The 13,136-nt window shown below is 44.7% G+C and overlaps 1 protein-coding gene across 2 annotated transcripts in view; it reads left to right on the top strand.

Moving 5' to 3' along the window:
* Positions 1–13,136, top strand: part of LOC309696298 (nuclear receptor coactivator 3-like) — a 64,545-nt gene that overhangs the window by 38,523 nt on the left and 12,886 nt on the right. For both annotated transcript variants that reach the window (XM_082517471.1, XM_082517470.1), the window contains 4 exons: positions 8,084–8,191; positions 9,015–9,175; positions 11,048–11,148; positions 11,246–11,420. In XM_082517471.1, the coding sequence (XP_082373597.1) occupies positions 8,103–8,191; positions 9,015–9,175; positions 11,048–11,148; positions 11,246–11,420 (526 nt within the window). In that variant the 5' untranslated portion in view covers positions 8,084–8,102. The remainder of the gene's footprint in view (positions 1–8,083; positions 8,192–9,014; positions 9,176–11,047; positions 11,149–11,245; positions 11,421–13,136) is intronic.

Genomic DNA, 13,136 nt, shown 5'->3' with positions numbered 1-13,136 from the left:
CTTACCCTCTTAATTCCTGTGGAACCAGGAAAGCAGGTTTTATACTTTACACATCCGGGAGTCCGCTTGGCTCTCTGTGATGTAAATTTTGCCGTTGCCTAGTCAGTGTGAGGGTCCACGCAAAAGTCTGCACACCGCTCTGTTTCTTGTGATCACAAGGACTTGTTTGTAGAGAAATTACATTATAATGCACCAACTATGCATGCACGTGAGAGCAGACTTCAAGCAAACTTTAAGGAAGTATAACAGGCATGACTACTCGGTTGTCCATGTCCACAACCAAGTATAATCCAGGTTTAAAGGTGTATGTAGTTTTTCACACAATGCTTCAGTATTTTGTCTTAGTTTTTGTTAAATAACTTACACTGTGTCATTTAAGGACCAGGTCTTTTTTATTATTAGGATAAACCAGAAGACAGTCTTTGCAACTTGTGCGAGTAGTTGAAGCAGCTTGTCGTGCTGCTGGTGTGAGTTTACACGGCCAGACATGGGCCGTGTGCCTCTGTTTTGTCAACAGAGATTATGAAAGACTGGCAGGCGGGGGAGGTGACAGCAGGGCTATTTGCATCACCCAGGCTGAGCATGCCTGCTCCTCTAACTCTGTCACCTTCTCTCTCCCTTTTCTCTGTCCCTTCCTGTCTGCTCCACCCTTTTGTCGCCAGCAACAAGCACTCTGGCTAGACCGCCCTGTCGCCACGGTCTTATCGCCTCCAATCAGGAAAAAATGGAAAGAGAGATGTTCAAACAAACTCAAGGAAAGCTTGATAGCAGGCAGCGCCACAGATCTGTTATCTCATTTGAGAGATGACAAATGAATTAGTTTCTAGATAAACTGAAAGATTAACCATGAGGCTTTTTGTGCACAGCAAACAATAAAAGTTTCTAATGGAGCCTGCACGTTGACTGAATCCACACAGGGGAAACCCAAGATATTTATTATGATGTTTAGATGGGAATAATCCCGCCTGTCTACAGATGATGTACAACACAGATTGGTGATAGATTGAGGTTGTATTTGCTGTTGCTAATCTTTTCCCATTCGCTTGCCGCCTACCCCCACTAACTCTTTCCGACTCATTCTTGTTTGTTGCACCTTTTTTCCCCCCACTGCTGTGACTCATTGTGTTGTGGGAGGTCTGTCGACTCTCCACTTTGTTTGCTATTTTCCCAAACCTAATTCAGTTTTTCTCTGCTGTTCATCCATTTTAATCTGGCGTCAGCGAGTGTTACTCATCAGTAATATTGAAGTGATGCTCATCTTATTGGAAATAATTTTATTGTTTCCACCAAAGTGCAAGAACACACACACTCACGCAGTCCAAAAATGTGACTGAGCGGGAGCAGTGTTTGGTTAGTGTAGTTATTGAGGGATGGATGGATGAGATACTGTTTAGTCTTACTGACCACTTTAAGCACTTGAACACTACACCACATTCACACATATACATACAACACTTCATTCTGTGCATCTACAGTTGTGGTCAGAAGTTTGCATACAGTCATCATCATGGGCGTGACTGTCACTGTGATTTTAGGCTTTTAATTATTTCTTTGAACTGTTCTTTTTCCAGGGTGGAATCACAGTACAGCATGAATCCTTGATTAATAAAAAAAAACAAGAATTGTGTGCGCAAGTTTGAATTTATTTTGGATTTTCTCTAATAAACACAGGGTCAAAAGTACACATGCAGATTCAAATATGTGCATACACCACCACTGATAGTTGGTTAAATGTCCCGGAGCAAGTTGGTCACCATCAACAAGCTTCTGCCATGATTGTGGCTGAATCGCCTTTCTTGGCAGAATTAGTAGAGTTCCTTTAAATTGGTTGTTCCTTGCGGAGATCCAGCTTTTAAGAGTAGTCCACAAATTTTCTGCAGGTTTAAGTTCAGGACTTCGGGAAGGCTATTCTAAAAGTTTAATGTTAGCTTGCTTTATCTATTCCAAAACCAGTTTTGATGTGTGTTTGGGATCATTGTCCCCTTTGAACACTCAATTATATCCCACTTTCAACTGAAGCTTTTGATTTGAGGAAAGATTGAAGAATTTTGAGGTAGTCCTCCTTCTTCATCATTTCATTCACTTTGTGCAGTACACCAGTGATGCTACCACCACCATGCAAAGCCTCACTTTTAGTCCACCAAACTTCTTGTGATTGTGACAAGTAACTCAATCTTTGTCTCATGTGAAGATTTCTCTCCAGAAGGCATTTGGCTTGCCCATGTAGGTGTCGATTTTGGAGCAGGGAGTTTTTTCTTGGTCGGCACCCTCTCAGTCCATGGCAGCGTAAAACTCCCTTCATGCTGGGTGGTTCTTGGGTTCTTCCTGAACATCTTAATCAGTTCCCTTTTTATCTGAGGATGACAAAATTGGGTCTTCTTCCAGACGTTGAAAAAGCCTATGTTAACTTCTGACCACAACTGTATCTTGGTATCTTGCGTGGAGGGCAATTAGAGGCTCAGTATTTCCACATGCAGATCAGGGTAGTCAGGGATGGAAGCACGACAGTCCAATTATTAGACAACCTGAGCCCTGAGCCGCAGCTGCCATTGGGTCTTAAAAATTAAGGTGATTCATCTGTGGAAACCATGATTGTGCTCAATAATTGTCTAGAATCTGTGCTTTTCAGACGTGTGTCTTCAAAGTAAATGTTATAGCAGTTTGAAATGTTCATATCTAAAGTCGAGTTACATTACTTTTGCAGTCTTATTTGTTTACCTCAGAGCTTTTTGTCATTGGATTAAAGAAAATGTTTAGACAAAAGTTTAAAACATGTTTGGTTTTTATTATTCATATAGCCAATACTACAAGTACAATACAATACAATACTAAAAGTATCATCTCCGTAGCTCAAATCAAAACATGATGTACGTATGAGAGATTCGTATCATGGCCAGCTTCTGGAACAAATTGGAATGGTAATATTTGCTGTTTGCCAAATTTAGGTTGCTTGTGTTGGTTTCCTTGTGATAGTTTTTAATACTGTTTGCTAACTTCTTGGCTAATGCTAACTGAATGCAGAGACAACAGGATTGGTCAGTTGCAATGTGGACCAACGTTGTCATGATTTACTAGGAGCAACACAAAGCACGGGGAAATCACATCGTGCTTCACCGTAGCCCTGAACTTGCTTATACCTTACCTGATAGAGGTTGCTTGTGAGAAAGCACCATCACATCAGGCAGCTTCCTTCCAGGCACCACCCCTCCTCTTAACCACAAAGTGTGAGGACACATGAAATAGATTAATGCCCTGTCCTTATGCTCTGACTTGATTCTCCCTCTGGGCGCCATGAACATCTTGTGTCAGTTCATTAGTAAATCCTCTACTGTCTGCTTTTATAGCCAGGAGACAAAAGCAGTATGTGGTTTTTGTTTGTCTTCTGATCCAGTCTCTGCCTACCATCCTAACTAAGATTATGACATTGGCATCATATGTGCAAGAGATAAAAATAGTAGCAACAACAAAGAACCCCAAAAGGTGCCTCTAAAGGATGTATAAAGCCCACAAACTGCAGAAGTAAATTTGTTCCACCTAGTATTTGGTCCATCACCGTAATAGAACGACTCCATTTCTCCGTGGAGTTTCTTGTCCATCATCCATCTTTTTTTCTCTTTTCTGCAGGGCTTGCGTTAAAAAAAAATCTAGTAAACTCTCATTAATGTCAATTTGTGTTCAGAACTCATGAGAATGAGTAGGAACGTGTTCATCGTGGGATTTTGACAGTTGCCTAGCAATACTGCTTTGATTGTAGCTTACCCATCAGTCAGTGCGGTGTCTGTATTTTCTCCATAATGAATAATGTATTTCTTTCTTCCTGCCAAGACTAAAAAATCTGTTCTTTAGGTCTTTTCCAAAGTTAAGGGGGATATTTTGAAAGCAACATTGTGTGTGAATTAGATCCCTCACTAGTCAACAGGACTGTATGCTTTCTGTTTTATGAGGTGAGCCATTTCCTCTGGTTTTGCCATAAAGCCATAAACTTTGTGGTTCCTGGTGAGTCGTGCTCCCACTGGGCTCCGGGATCCAGGGTCATTGGCATGCTACTGTCCTTTAGCAGACCTCAGAAGTTTAGCTTCACCCTAAGTGACACCACAGCTGACCTGAACGATCCTCCTGCCTCATTCGCCCATTGACCCAAATAATATATGGGTCAGCTGTCAGCATGAAGGTGATGGCCTCTTGGAATCACTCAGTTCAAGATCAGGGTTGAGTATCAGGTCAAACTTAATATCAAAGTTCAGAGCTGCTTGCCTGCATGAGTCCTCTAACCTTCACCTGTCATCAAACGAGGAGACTTTCCCATGACCAGTCAGATGGGAACTAAAGCCAGTGCTGTTTCATAACCTCTCTGCAGGCATAGTGAGAACATACAAATTTCTTATGAAGTCTAACTTGGATTTCTGCTCTTATTTTACTTCCCAGTGTCCTTTAACCTCATCATTTGAGGTATATAAGAATACATTTGTGTTACTGTTTCTCTAACCCTGTAACTCCAAGCGTAGAATGTTTGACTTTTTGAGACCTCTAGATCACCGGTGCAAATTACACAACAATCCCGGACAAATTAAAACTTATACATACAAACTGATACTTAATTTCTTTTTTAGACACACCAAAAAGCTCAATAAACACTCCACTTTCGAAAAATTAGAATTCTTTATGAATTTGCTCATGATTCAGGCTTTAGGGGGCTAAACAGCGGATGTATGGTTAGAAAAGAAATGTACAGTATGCTGTCCAGTCACATCAGAGAGCAACGGCTACCACACGTATGCCTTTGTTTTGGATATAGTCGATTTATAGAGTGAGATTCACAAGTGAAAATAAGAAATGGAAAAAATGGGGCTTGAGGCAGAAGAAAGATGTTGACTGCTTTTTTTTTGCACAGTTGGACAGTGGCTGGACGAAGTGGGTGTAAAGTGTCAGATCTTCTGTTACATAAATTCTCATTGATGATACTGGAAATTGGTGGGGGCTTTCTGAAGCTGTTCGACCATCCTACAAAAATTTCTAAAGGAGTATGCCAGTCTCTTAACACCTCTAACATGAGCGCATTGTAGTATCGTAGGACACAAGTCACACCTGGATTAGGAACAAAGATCCCAGCATGATTTTGTGTTGGGTAGTCCGTACGCTGAGCTTTGCATGCCCCTGTCTACATGTTGTACCTGTGCACTGTCACCTGGAGGCAGTGTCAAAAGACAGTGTTAGCACCTACTGCCGAGGAGTTGGAACTTATAACATTGGAGTAAAACCAACTGTTGTGATTCTGTCTCTACTTTTTTCCTAACTTCTTTATCCTAGTCGTAACCTCTGTTGCGGTTTCCTTTCCTTTTCAAACCAACTTTTTAACCAATTTCTTTTGGTTTCTTTTAGTTTTTTGGGGGAGATTGCATTTAAATGCATTTCTGTGACTGTGAATCGGGCTTTAAATAATTGCCTGCATGCATGAAGCAGTTGATTTGTGAAATGTGGTTATTGTACACTCGCTGTGAGTGTAAATGACCAGTGCTGTTTTCTGCCACAACTCGACCGACTCAATCGTGTCTTCTTAAGATAAGATTATAAGATCCTAGTATGGATGATTTGACTATTGTTAGTTTTTTGAACATTTATAAGTTTTACTAACAAATGTGCTTTGCGACTGTGTGTTTTGGGGTTTTTCCTGCCAAAATTTCTCTTTCATTTCCCAAAACAATATCCTCTTAATTTCCACAGTTTTTGTTCCAGTTTCTCTAATACTCTCATTCAAACTGCACATTAACCCAGGTGCAGGGAAGCTAGTTTGCAGTATGTTTTTTGCTCTGCACACTCCCTTTCACATCTCCAGTATCCCTACGTCTCCTTCAAATTGCCGTCTTCATGCCCATCTCTCCATTCCCTCTTGCTGCCCTCAATAACGCCATCACCCTCCATTTCCTTCTTTACGTGGCTCATTCCCACTGCCCCCTGCTGCTGTATTGTACCCACCGCAGCCCCGCTGCCTCTCTGCCACCAGGCCCCACACTGCCTGTGGCGTGTAATTGACTTTCTCCCCGCACTGGAAAAGCGGGCGGCCCGCGCCAGGCTGGAGGTGACCCATTTCCCTGGGGCATTCAGCAGGCTCCTAATCAACTATTCTCTGGGGCTGCCTCATTCACTCTGCAATTAGAGCAACTCCCCCTTTGAGAACTCCATCAATAGGCTGGCAGTCAGGCAGGCGGACGGGCGGGTTTGGTTGGTGTAGGAGCAAAGAAGGAGTTTCACCCGAACACTTTGTCTTGGCTCTTTGAGTTCTGAAACCTCCTTACTTTGTACTTCCCCCTCTCGCTGCTTTTAGCTTCTTCTGCTCCTCATCTCCCTCGTGGTAGGTTTCATCAGACAACAGCAAGCGGGGGTTTTGTCTAACGAAGAGCAGCAGACGGGGAGGCAGGTAGACGGGCACGCAGGGAGGCAGATCGTAGGATAGGCAAGAAGAGGTAGGCAAGCAGACAAAGGCACTAAGGCAGACAGTCAGTCAGTTAGACAGGAGGGACTCGAGGGAGAGATTAAACGAGAAATTTGAAAGAGGGAAGGATTGAGCAAGAGTATCTGTGAGATTTCAGAGCATCTCATGCTTTTAGGAGAGTATTCCCAGTTGTTGTCTTGCAAGAGAATACACTTGTGGTTCACCTGGTCTTGCAGACATGCGTGAAAGCAGTCCTCATATTGATTCTGTCTCAGTAGGAAGGTGTGTTCTCGTTCTCGCAAGCCAAGTTCACACGACTGAAGACTGGGACCTTCTCTGTCCTGAAACCGAAAAATAAAAAGGCAACACAATCAGATGCTTTTGCTCCGATCCCACCAGAGATCATGGCGCATGATGATTAAATAACAGGCCGGCGTCTCTCCCCTGCCGCTGGCCTGATTTTCTATGCAGGAGAGGCAGTGCTCTGGTCAGAGGATAACCATGTAATCAATGGAATGAAAAAGCTGCTCTGGCTGTGAAGGTTAAGAGGGGTACAGGCGGTTTTCAGCCCACTCTGTGTGCCACACATGCATTCAAAACACACTCCAGACTGTCTGAATGTTACTGAATCCTCCTCCTTTCACCTGTTCCCCTTCCCTCCTGTCTTTCTTTGACATGCCTTTATCTCTCTTTCTCTCAGCTCGCTCCCTCCTACTGCCGCCACCTCTTTTTGCTCTGATTTCTCCCCCCCTCATCCTTGTTTTTTTTTCCTTCCTCTGCAATTCCTCTGTCTCCCACTATATTTGTGCTCTCTCTCCCCTTCATTTACTTTCCTCTCTTCCCTCCCTCTATCCTCCTTTCCCCTCCCTCCCTCCTACCTTTCCCCAGTGTCAGCTGCTGTCACTGTGGCAAAGAAAATGACCAATCAGAGCTCACATCACTGCACCGGCTTCTCCCTCCCTTCCTCATTTCTTCCTTTCCTTCCCTCTATTCCCTTCTCTTCCTCCTCCTCCTCCTCCTCCTCCTCTTCGGCCCATCTGCCTCTCATCCCCGCAACCTTTATCAGCTCACTTCCTGGAGACGAAATGTGATGCATTATGGGAGACAGACGGCTGTCTAACGGGGTTAGTTGTGTTGCGTGGCTTATCATCAGAGACACTGCTAATCCTGTGTCTTTGTGTGTATGTGTGTGCATGCCCGTGTGGATACTCCATGCGAGCTGATGAACTCATACATGCACAGCCACACACACACACACACACACACACGCACACATACGCACACACACGCACACACACACACAGCCTCAGATGCTTACGCTCATATTCTCCAAATAAGAAGAGGAGGAGGAGGAGGCGGCCGACGAGACATGTTTATGTTTGTCAGTCTCTGCAAGGAGAATACGATTTGCATGATATAAGCATATTTTAGCCTGCTTGTGTACTGTTTTGCACTTTATTCATTTACAACCTGCCTTTATTATTTTTGCTGAGTTCAAAAGGATGCTTGCCATGCCTTCCTGCCTTCACAATTACCTTTATAATGAGAGCTAAAAGGCTAAGAGGGGACTGTGTAATCACTTCACTCAATGCATTAAAGTTTTATTTACACCTCTGTGTGTGTGTGTGTGTTTTTATGCTCTTTTTCTATCAGGTGCTGATATGTGTTCACGATGAGCGGGCTGGGGGAAAACTCCATGGAGCCTCTGAGCTCGGAAAACCGGAAACGCAAGCTTTCCACTTGTGACACGCCTGGTATGGGGTGAGTGTGTGGGATCAGCAAACAAGAGGGGAAATGCAGGAAAGTGGGCTACTGGGTCAATGTCTTCTTGAGCTCTGGCTGTACAGCTATTATGTCGATGTCTGCCGTGATGAGTAACAGTGAAACCCTGCAAAAAAAATTTTAGTAGTTTTGATTGGAAAAATTCTTTTATTTCCTCTTTGTACTTTACGCTCTGAAAATTAGAAGGTAAAGCCATTTTCACCTGGTTGGAACGCAAGAAATAAAAAGTGCCTGTGTACTAACTTTGTTTTAGTCATGTGTTTTTATTCCAGTTAGGTCTTCATCAGGACAAACACATTAAATTGACCATTGCCACGTTAATGTGTGTAGACTCAATTTTGTGTTATTGATGCTTATTTCCACTGGCCTTTCACCCTACGTTTGATGATCTTTCTCCACATTTTCTGTCTCTGTCTCCACTGCAGCTGAAAAATAAAGGCAAATATGATCCAAAAATACTAGAAGTGGTATTGATCTACTCTTCTAAGTCTTGCCGGGAAAGGTGACCGTACTGCAAGCTTTTTAAAAAAAAAAGAAAGTAATGTCCAGTTAGCCGTATCAGCAAATGACTAACTCGTAAGATAGCCATTGTTCTCAACCTTCAATACAACCACTGCTGACATTTCAACTAGTCATTTTTTGCGGCACAAAGAAGACATCGGTCTCACAAATAAACTGCTTGCCATCTACCTCGCAGCCACTCTGCATTGTTTTCTGACATAGAAACAGCACTTTGATCACACTTTGAGAAAAGTGCATCGCTGTAGTTTAGCTTTAATCTTTGTTTATTGCCCCCCTGCAGGTGTGAGAGGAAGCGGCGGGAGCAGGAGAGCAAATACATAGAGGAACTGGCGGAGCTGATCTCCGCCAACCTAAGCGACATCGACAGCTTCAATGTCAAACCAGACAAATGTGCCATCCTCAAAGAGACGGTGCGCCAGATCCGCCAGATCAAAGAGCAGGGTGAGTGGGCACGGTGATCTGAAGGCTACTGAGGGGCAGTAAACGGACAGGTGCCCTGAAAGTTAGGTAGACTGCGAGGAAGTGTCTGTAGGAAACACTGGGAAAGGTGTTATGGTGCTATAGCGGCGGTATGGACAGCTGCAGGGTTAGCATGTACGCACGCACATGCACACGCGTGCCTCTTCTGAGCCCAGGTGCAAGGACAGATCAGTCATTCATCTCCCACAAATTTCACAGCCCCGACTGTTTATGTTTGGGAGGAAACACTGGCAATGCTTTGTGAACCTGTCATTTCCGAGTGTGTGTGTGTGTCTGTGTGTGTGTAATATTGCCATGCACAGCTGTGTGCTGGCCTTGCCAGGGGCTGTTTAATTGGACGTTTGCAGGTAATCACATGCCCATCCGTTCTGCTGAACTGCCAAATTATTAGTTCAGTTACATCTGCTCTTGTCATAGTTGTCATAGTTTCATCTCCGTGATGCGGCGGTCATTTCTGCAGCAAACCATCTAGAAAGCTGCAGGCTGAAGCGTTTGCCTTGCAGAGGCACCATCAGTGCACAGACTGACAGATTTAAACTCCTGGAATCAGACGTGTGTCAGGATCAATTTTTCCTTCCAAGGTGAACTTCAGGGAGATCAGGGGGAAGAGCCGGTGGTGAAATTTTGTTCCTTCTTGTTTCTGCTCGGCTCAGTCAGTGTCTGCCACCTCGACAGGAAGGGGAAGAGGCTACAGCTGGCCCTGACTGGCTGCTGACAGGTTGCCATAGTTACAGGAAGTGAAGACAGAAATGACACGGGTGTTTAGACTCGTCTCTCGCTTTCTACCTGTTCCTCTTCTCCTCTTCTCACTTTCAGTTGGTCTTACTGCCAGTCTTCATTTTGCTCTTTTCTCCATCAATCATTCCCGTTTTCTCATCTCACTTGGATGTAAGATTCTCTGCTTTTGCTTCACTTCTGCTCTCCTGCTTTTTTTTTCTTCCCTCCTCATGTCTCATCTGTATTGCAGCACAATGAGTTGCAGCATCTTCAGGTTTGCTCCCAGCATCTTAAGATATTGAATGAACTGATAGAGCGCAGCCTCTCTCTTTCTGTTTCATTCTCTCTCCTCTTCCTTTCCCTCATTTCTTTTCGTCCTTCTCTTCCTAACTTCGCAGCGCCCGGCTGCAGGCAGCAATGGCTTTTTTTTTTTTCTTTGTGTGGGTATCAGTGCCCCTTGGGAGCTAATCAGATAGAATGATTCCTGTAGCCAAGCAGCCCCCGCCTCTTTCTCAGACCGAGCTCTGCATTAATACAACGAGCCAACACAATCCATTTTTCCCATCCACATCTCTCTGTCTCAGCCCCGGACCTCCCCATCTCCATCTTTCTCTCCGTCTGTGTTTCCCGCTCTCAGCCTCAGCAGCTCCATTAATTCAGGTGTCTTAGCTCCTACCCCTGCACCATTACAGCTTCCAGATCCTCTCTAGCTCTCTCCCGCTCGCTCTCTCTCTCAGCCCCAGCCTACCAGCCAGTCCCTCACAGTCTGACACTGAATATAAAGCATGAGGACGGCAGCTACCTGCTCCACATGCACCCAGCCCTCCTCTCCTCCTGACGGGCTCCTCAGAGAAACCTGCCTCTATCCGTCTCCCTCCTCACCTGTATTTTTAAATTTAAAAAAAAAAAAAAAGTGAAACTTGAGAAACGCTGCCCCCTGCTGATGCAGATTGGGTAGTGATGGACTGGCTGCTTCTTCTCAGGTAACATAGCTCTCACCTTGTTTCTCCTTTGCTCTTTTTTTTTTCTTCTTTGAAAACAGCTGGGTTTGAACTGACTGTGTGTGATGTCATCGATTTATTTATTTCTTGTTGTGATTCATTTCCTCTCCTCCAGGTAAAGCTTCATCCAACGATGACGACGTTCAAAAGTCAGACGTGTCCTCAACTGGTCAGGGGGTCATCGACAAGGACCACCTGGGTCCACTTCTGCTGCAGGTGAGCCCAGCTCTCCTCCCCTGTCAATCACGTGCTTTTTATCAATGCTTACGATTGGCCACCTGGCCGTTGGTAACTTCCGGCCGCTCTGCTCCAGGCTCTGGATGGCTTCCTGTTCGTGGTAAACCGGGAGGGCAGCATCGTGTTCGTGTCGGACAACGTGACGCAGTACCTGCAGTACAAACAGGAGGAGCTCATCAACACCAGCGTGTACAACATTCTTCACGAGGACGACAGGGAGGAGTTTCACAAGAACCTGCCCAAGACCAACAGTGAGGAACACGCACACACACAAGCCTACACATCTCAATACACACACACACACACACACACACACACACTGCAAAGCTACACATCTGCTCAAAAGCAAACCCTGCTTGACATCTTCCACAGGGCCGAGGTATAAAACTAACTTTGAGAGGTTACAACAACTCTCCGCACACGTCAACGTAAACTCTCAAAGTTATTTATTCTTGCACCTCCGGTCTTTACTCCATCTCCTGTTATAATGAGGAGCTCCTGGGAAGCGTGTTCATGTGCATAGGAGCAATTCAGAAACACATGCACGCATACACACACACACACACACACCTGACAAAACATACATGTGCACAGGAGCACCCACCCACTCGGTGCTAAGCAGGCAGAGCGTAGCGCGGCTGTCAGTCACACTCAGTGGTCCAGACAGTGTAAAACAGGCCCGAGCTCTATTCAGATCCCATGGCAGCCATCTGGAAACTACGTACTGCTGAATAATGCACCTCCTCACTTTCCTCTACTTAATTCACTGTGTTTGCATGCACGTATGTGTGTCTTATTGTCAGTTGTGGAGCAAGCACTCAAAACTTATACTCAGCTAAAAGTAGTACCACCACACCCTAAAAATACTCCATTCGAAGTATGGGAAATCTTTCTACTTTTAGTATTTGTGTACAACCAGAGTAATGTAAGTACCCTCTGTTAGGGCTAAGTATCATTTTATTGTTGTGTAGTTGGATGAGGTGAGGCTAATTCTTTAATACCGGAGTGCAAATGATGATTGCTCCTATTATGAATTCATCTCCTGGTTATTTTGGTGTTGTTATCTAAAAAAATTCTAAAAATGATAAGAAGTGATCGTCACGATAAGTGGCGCTTTCAGACTCGGTGGCTCAAAATTATTAAAAAATAAACTCAAATAAAGCATCACATCACCACGTTTGAGAGCGTGTCTCCAAGAAATAGCTAAACAGGAAAGAGTTAAGCGCAGTACTCGAGCAAATGTTGCTTTCTCCGACTGCTTATTGTGTATTTTCACACGTCTATGTCAGTAATCCACTCGTCAGGGTGCCGTGTGTGTGTGTGCGCGCGCGTATGTGAGCATGTGCGTGGAGAACTATTTATAAAGCTGATTAATTATGGATATGTGTGCTCGACTGAACCTGCTACTCGATTAACTAAGCAGCAGCAACCTCCGAGCAGCACCACTGCTGCTCGGAGGTTGCTGCTGACACGTTCTCCCACTTATTCTGCCTCTTCCCCTGCACGCTCCTTTATTCACTTGCTCTCTTTATCTTTTAACACTCATCTTTATCTACTTTTCCTCTCAGCGTCCCTGGTGCCTCCCTCAACTCGCTCTTTCTCAGCCTCATTCATACTTAATATGGCTGCCTACTAAGACGAATATTGTGGTTGTCTGTTTCTCAACCGGCTTCCCTTTCTGCTCTCCCACCCCTCATTGTGTCTCGCTCTGCTGCTCTGCCCCTTCATTATCTTTAGAAGCCGTGAATGAAATGCGCTCTCGCTGCACATTCCTGCGGGATGACCGCTGACCGTGCCAGCTACAGTTAAATACACACACACACACCACACAAGCACCCAAGAAACACACATACACCAACAAAAACAGACACACACGCTCGTCCCCAGAACATGAAGTGAGCTTTCATTGTTAGCCGGTGTGCTTTTGACCCCTCTGTCCTCCCTCGCTGTTGGCTAATTGCGTCTGA

Source organism: Aulonocara stuartgranti (assembly GCF_965226115.1).
Source record: "Aulonocara stuartgranti genome assembly, chromosome: 20".
In the NCBI taxonomy this organism is placed as follows: Eukaryota; Metazoa; Chordata; class Actinopteri; order Cichliformes; family Cichlidae; genus Aulonocara; species Aulonocara stuartgranti.
The sequence above is the reverse complement of the archived record's forward strand: the minus strand, read 5'-3'. Positions and strand labels throughout refer to the sequence as shown.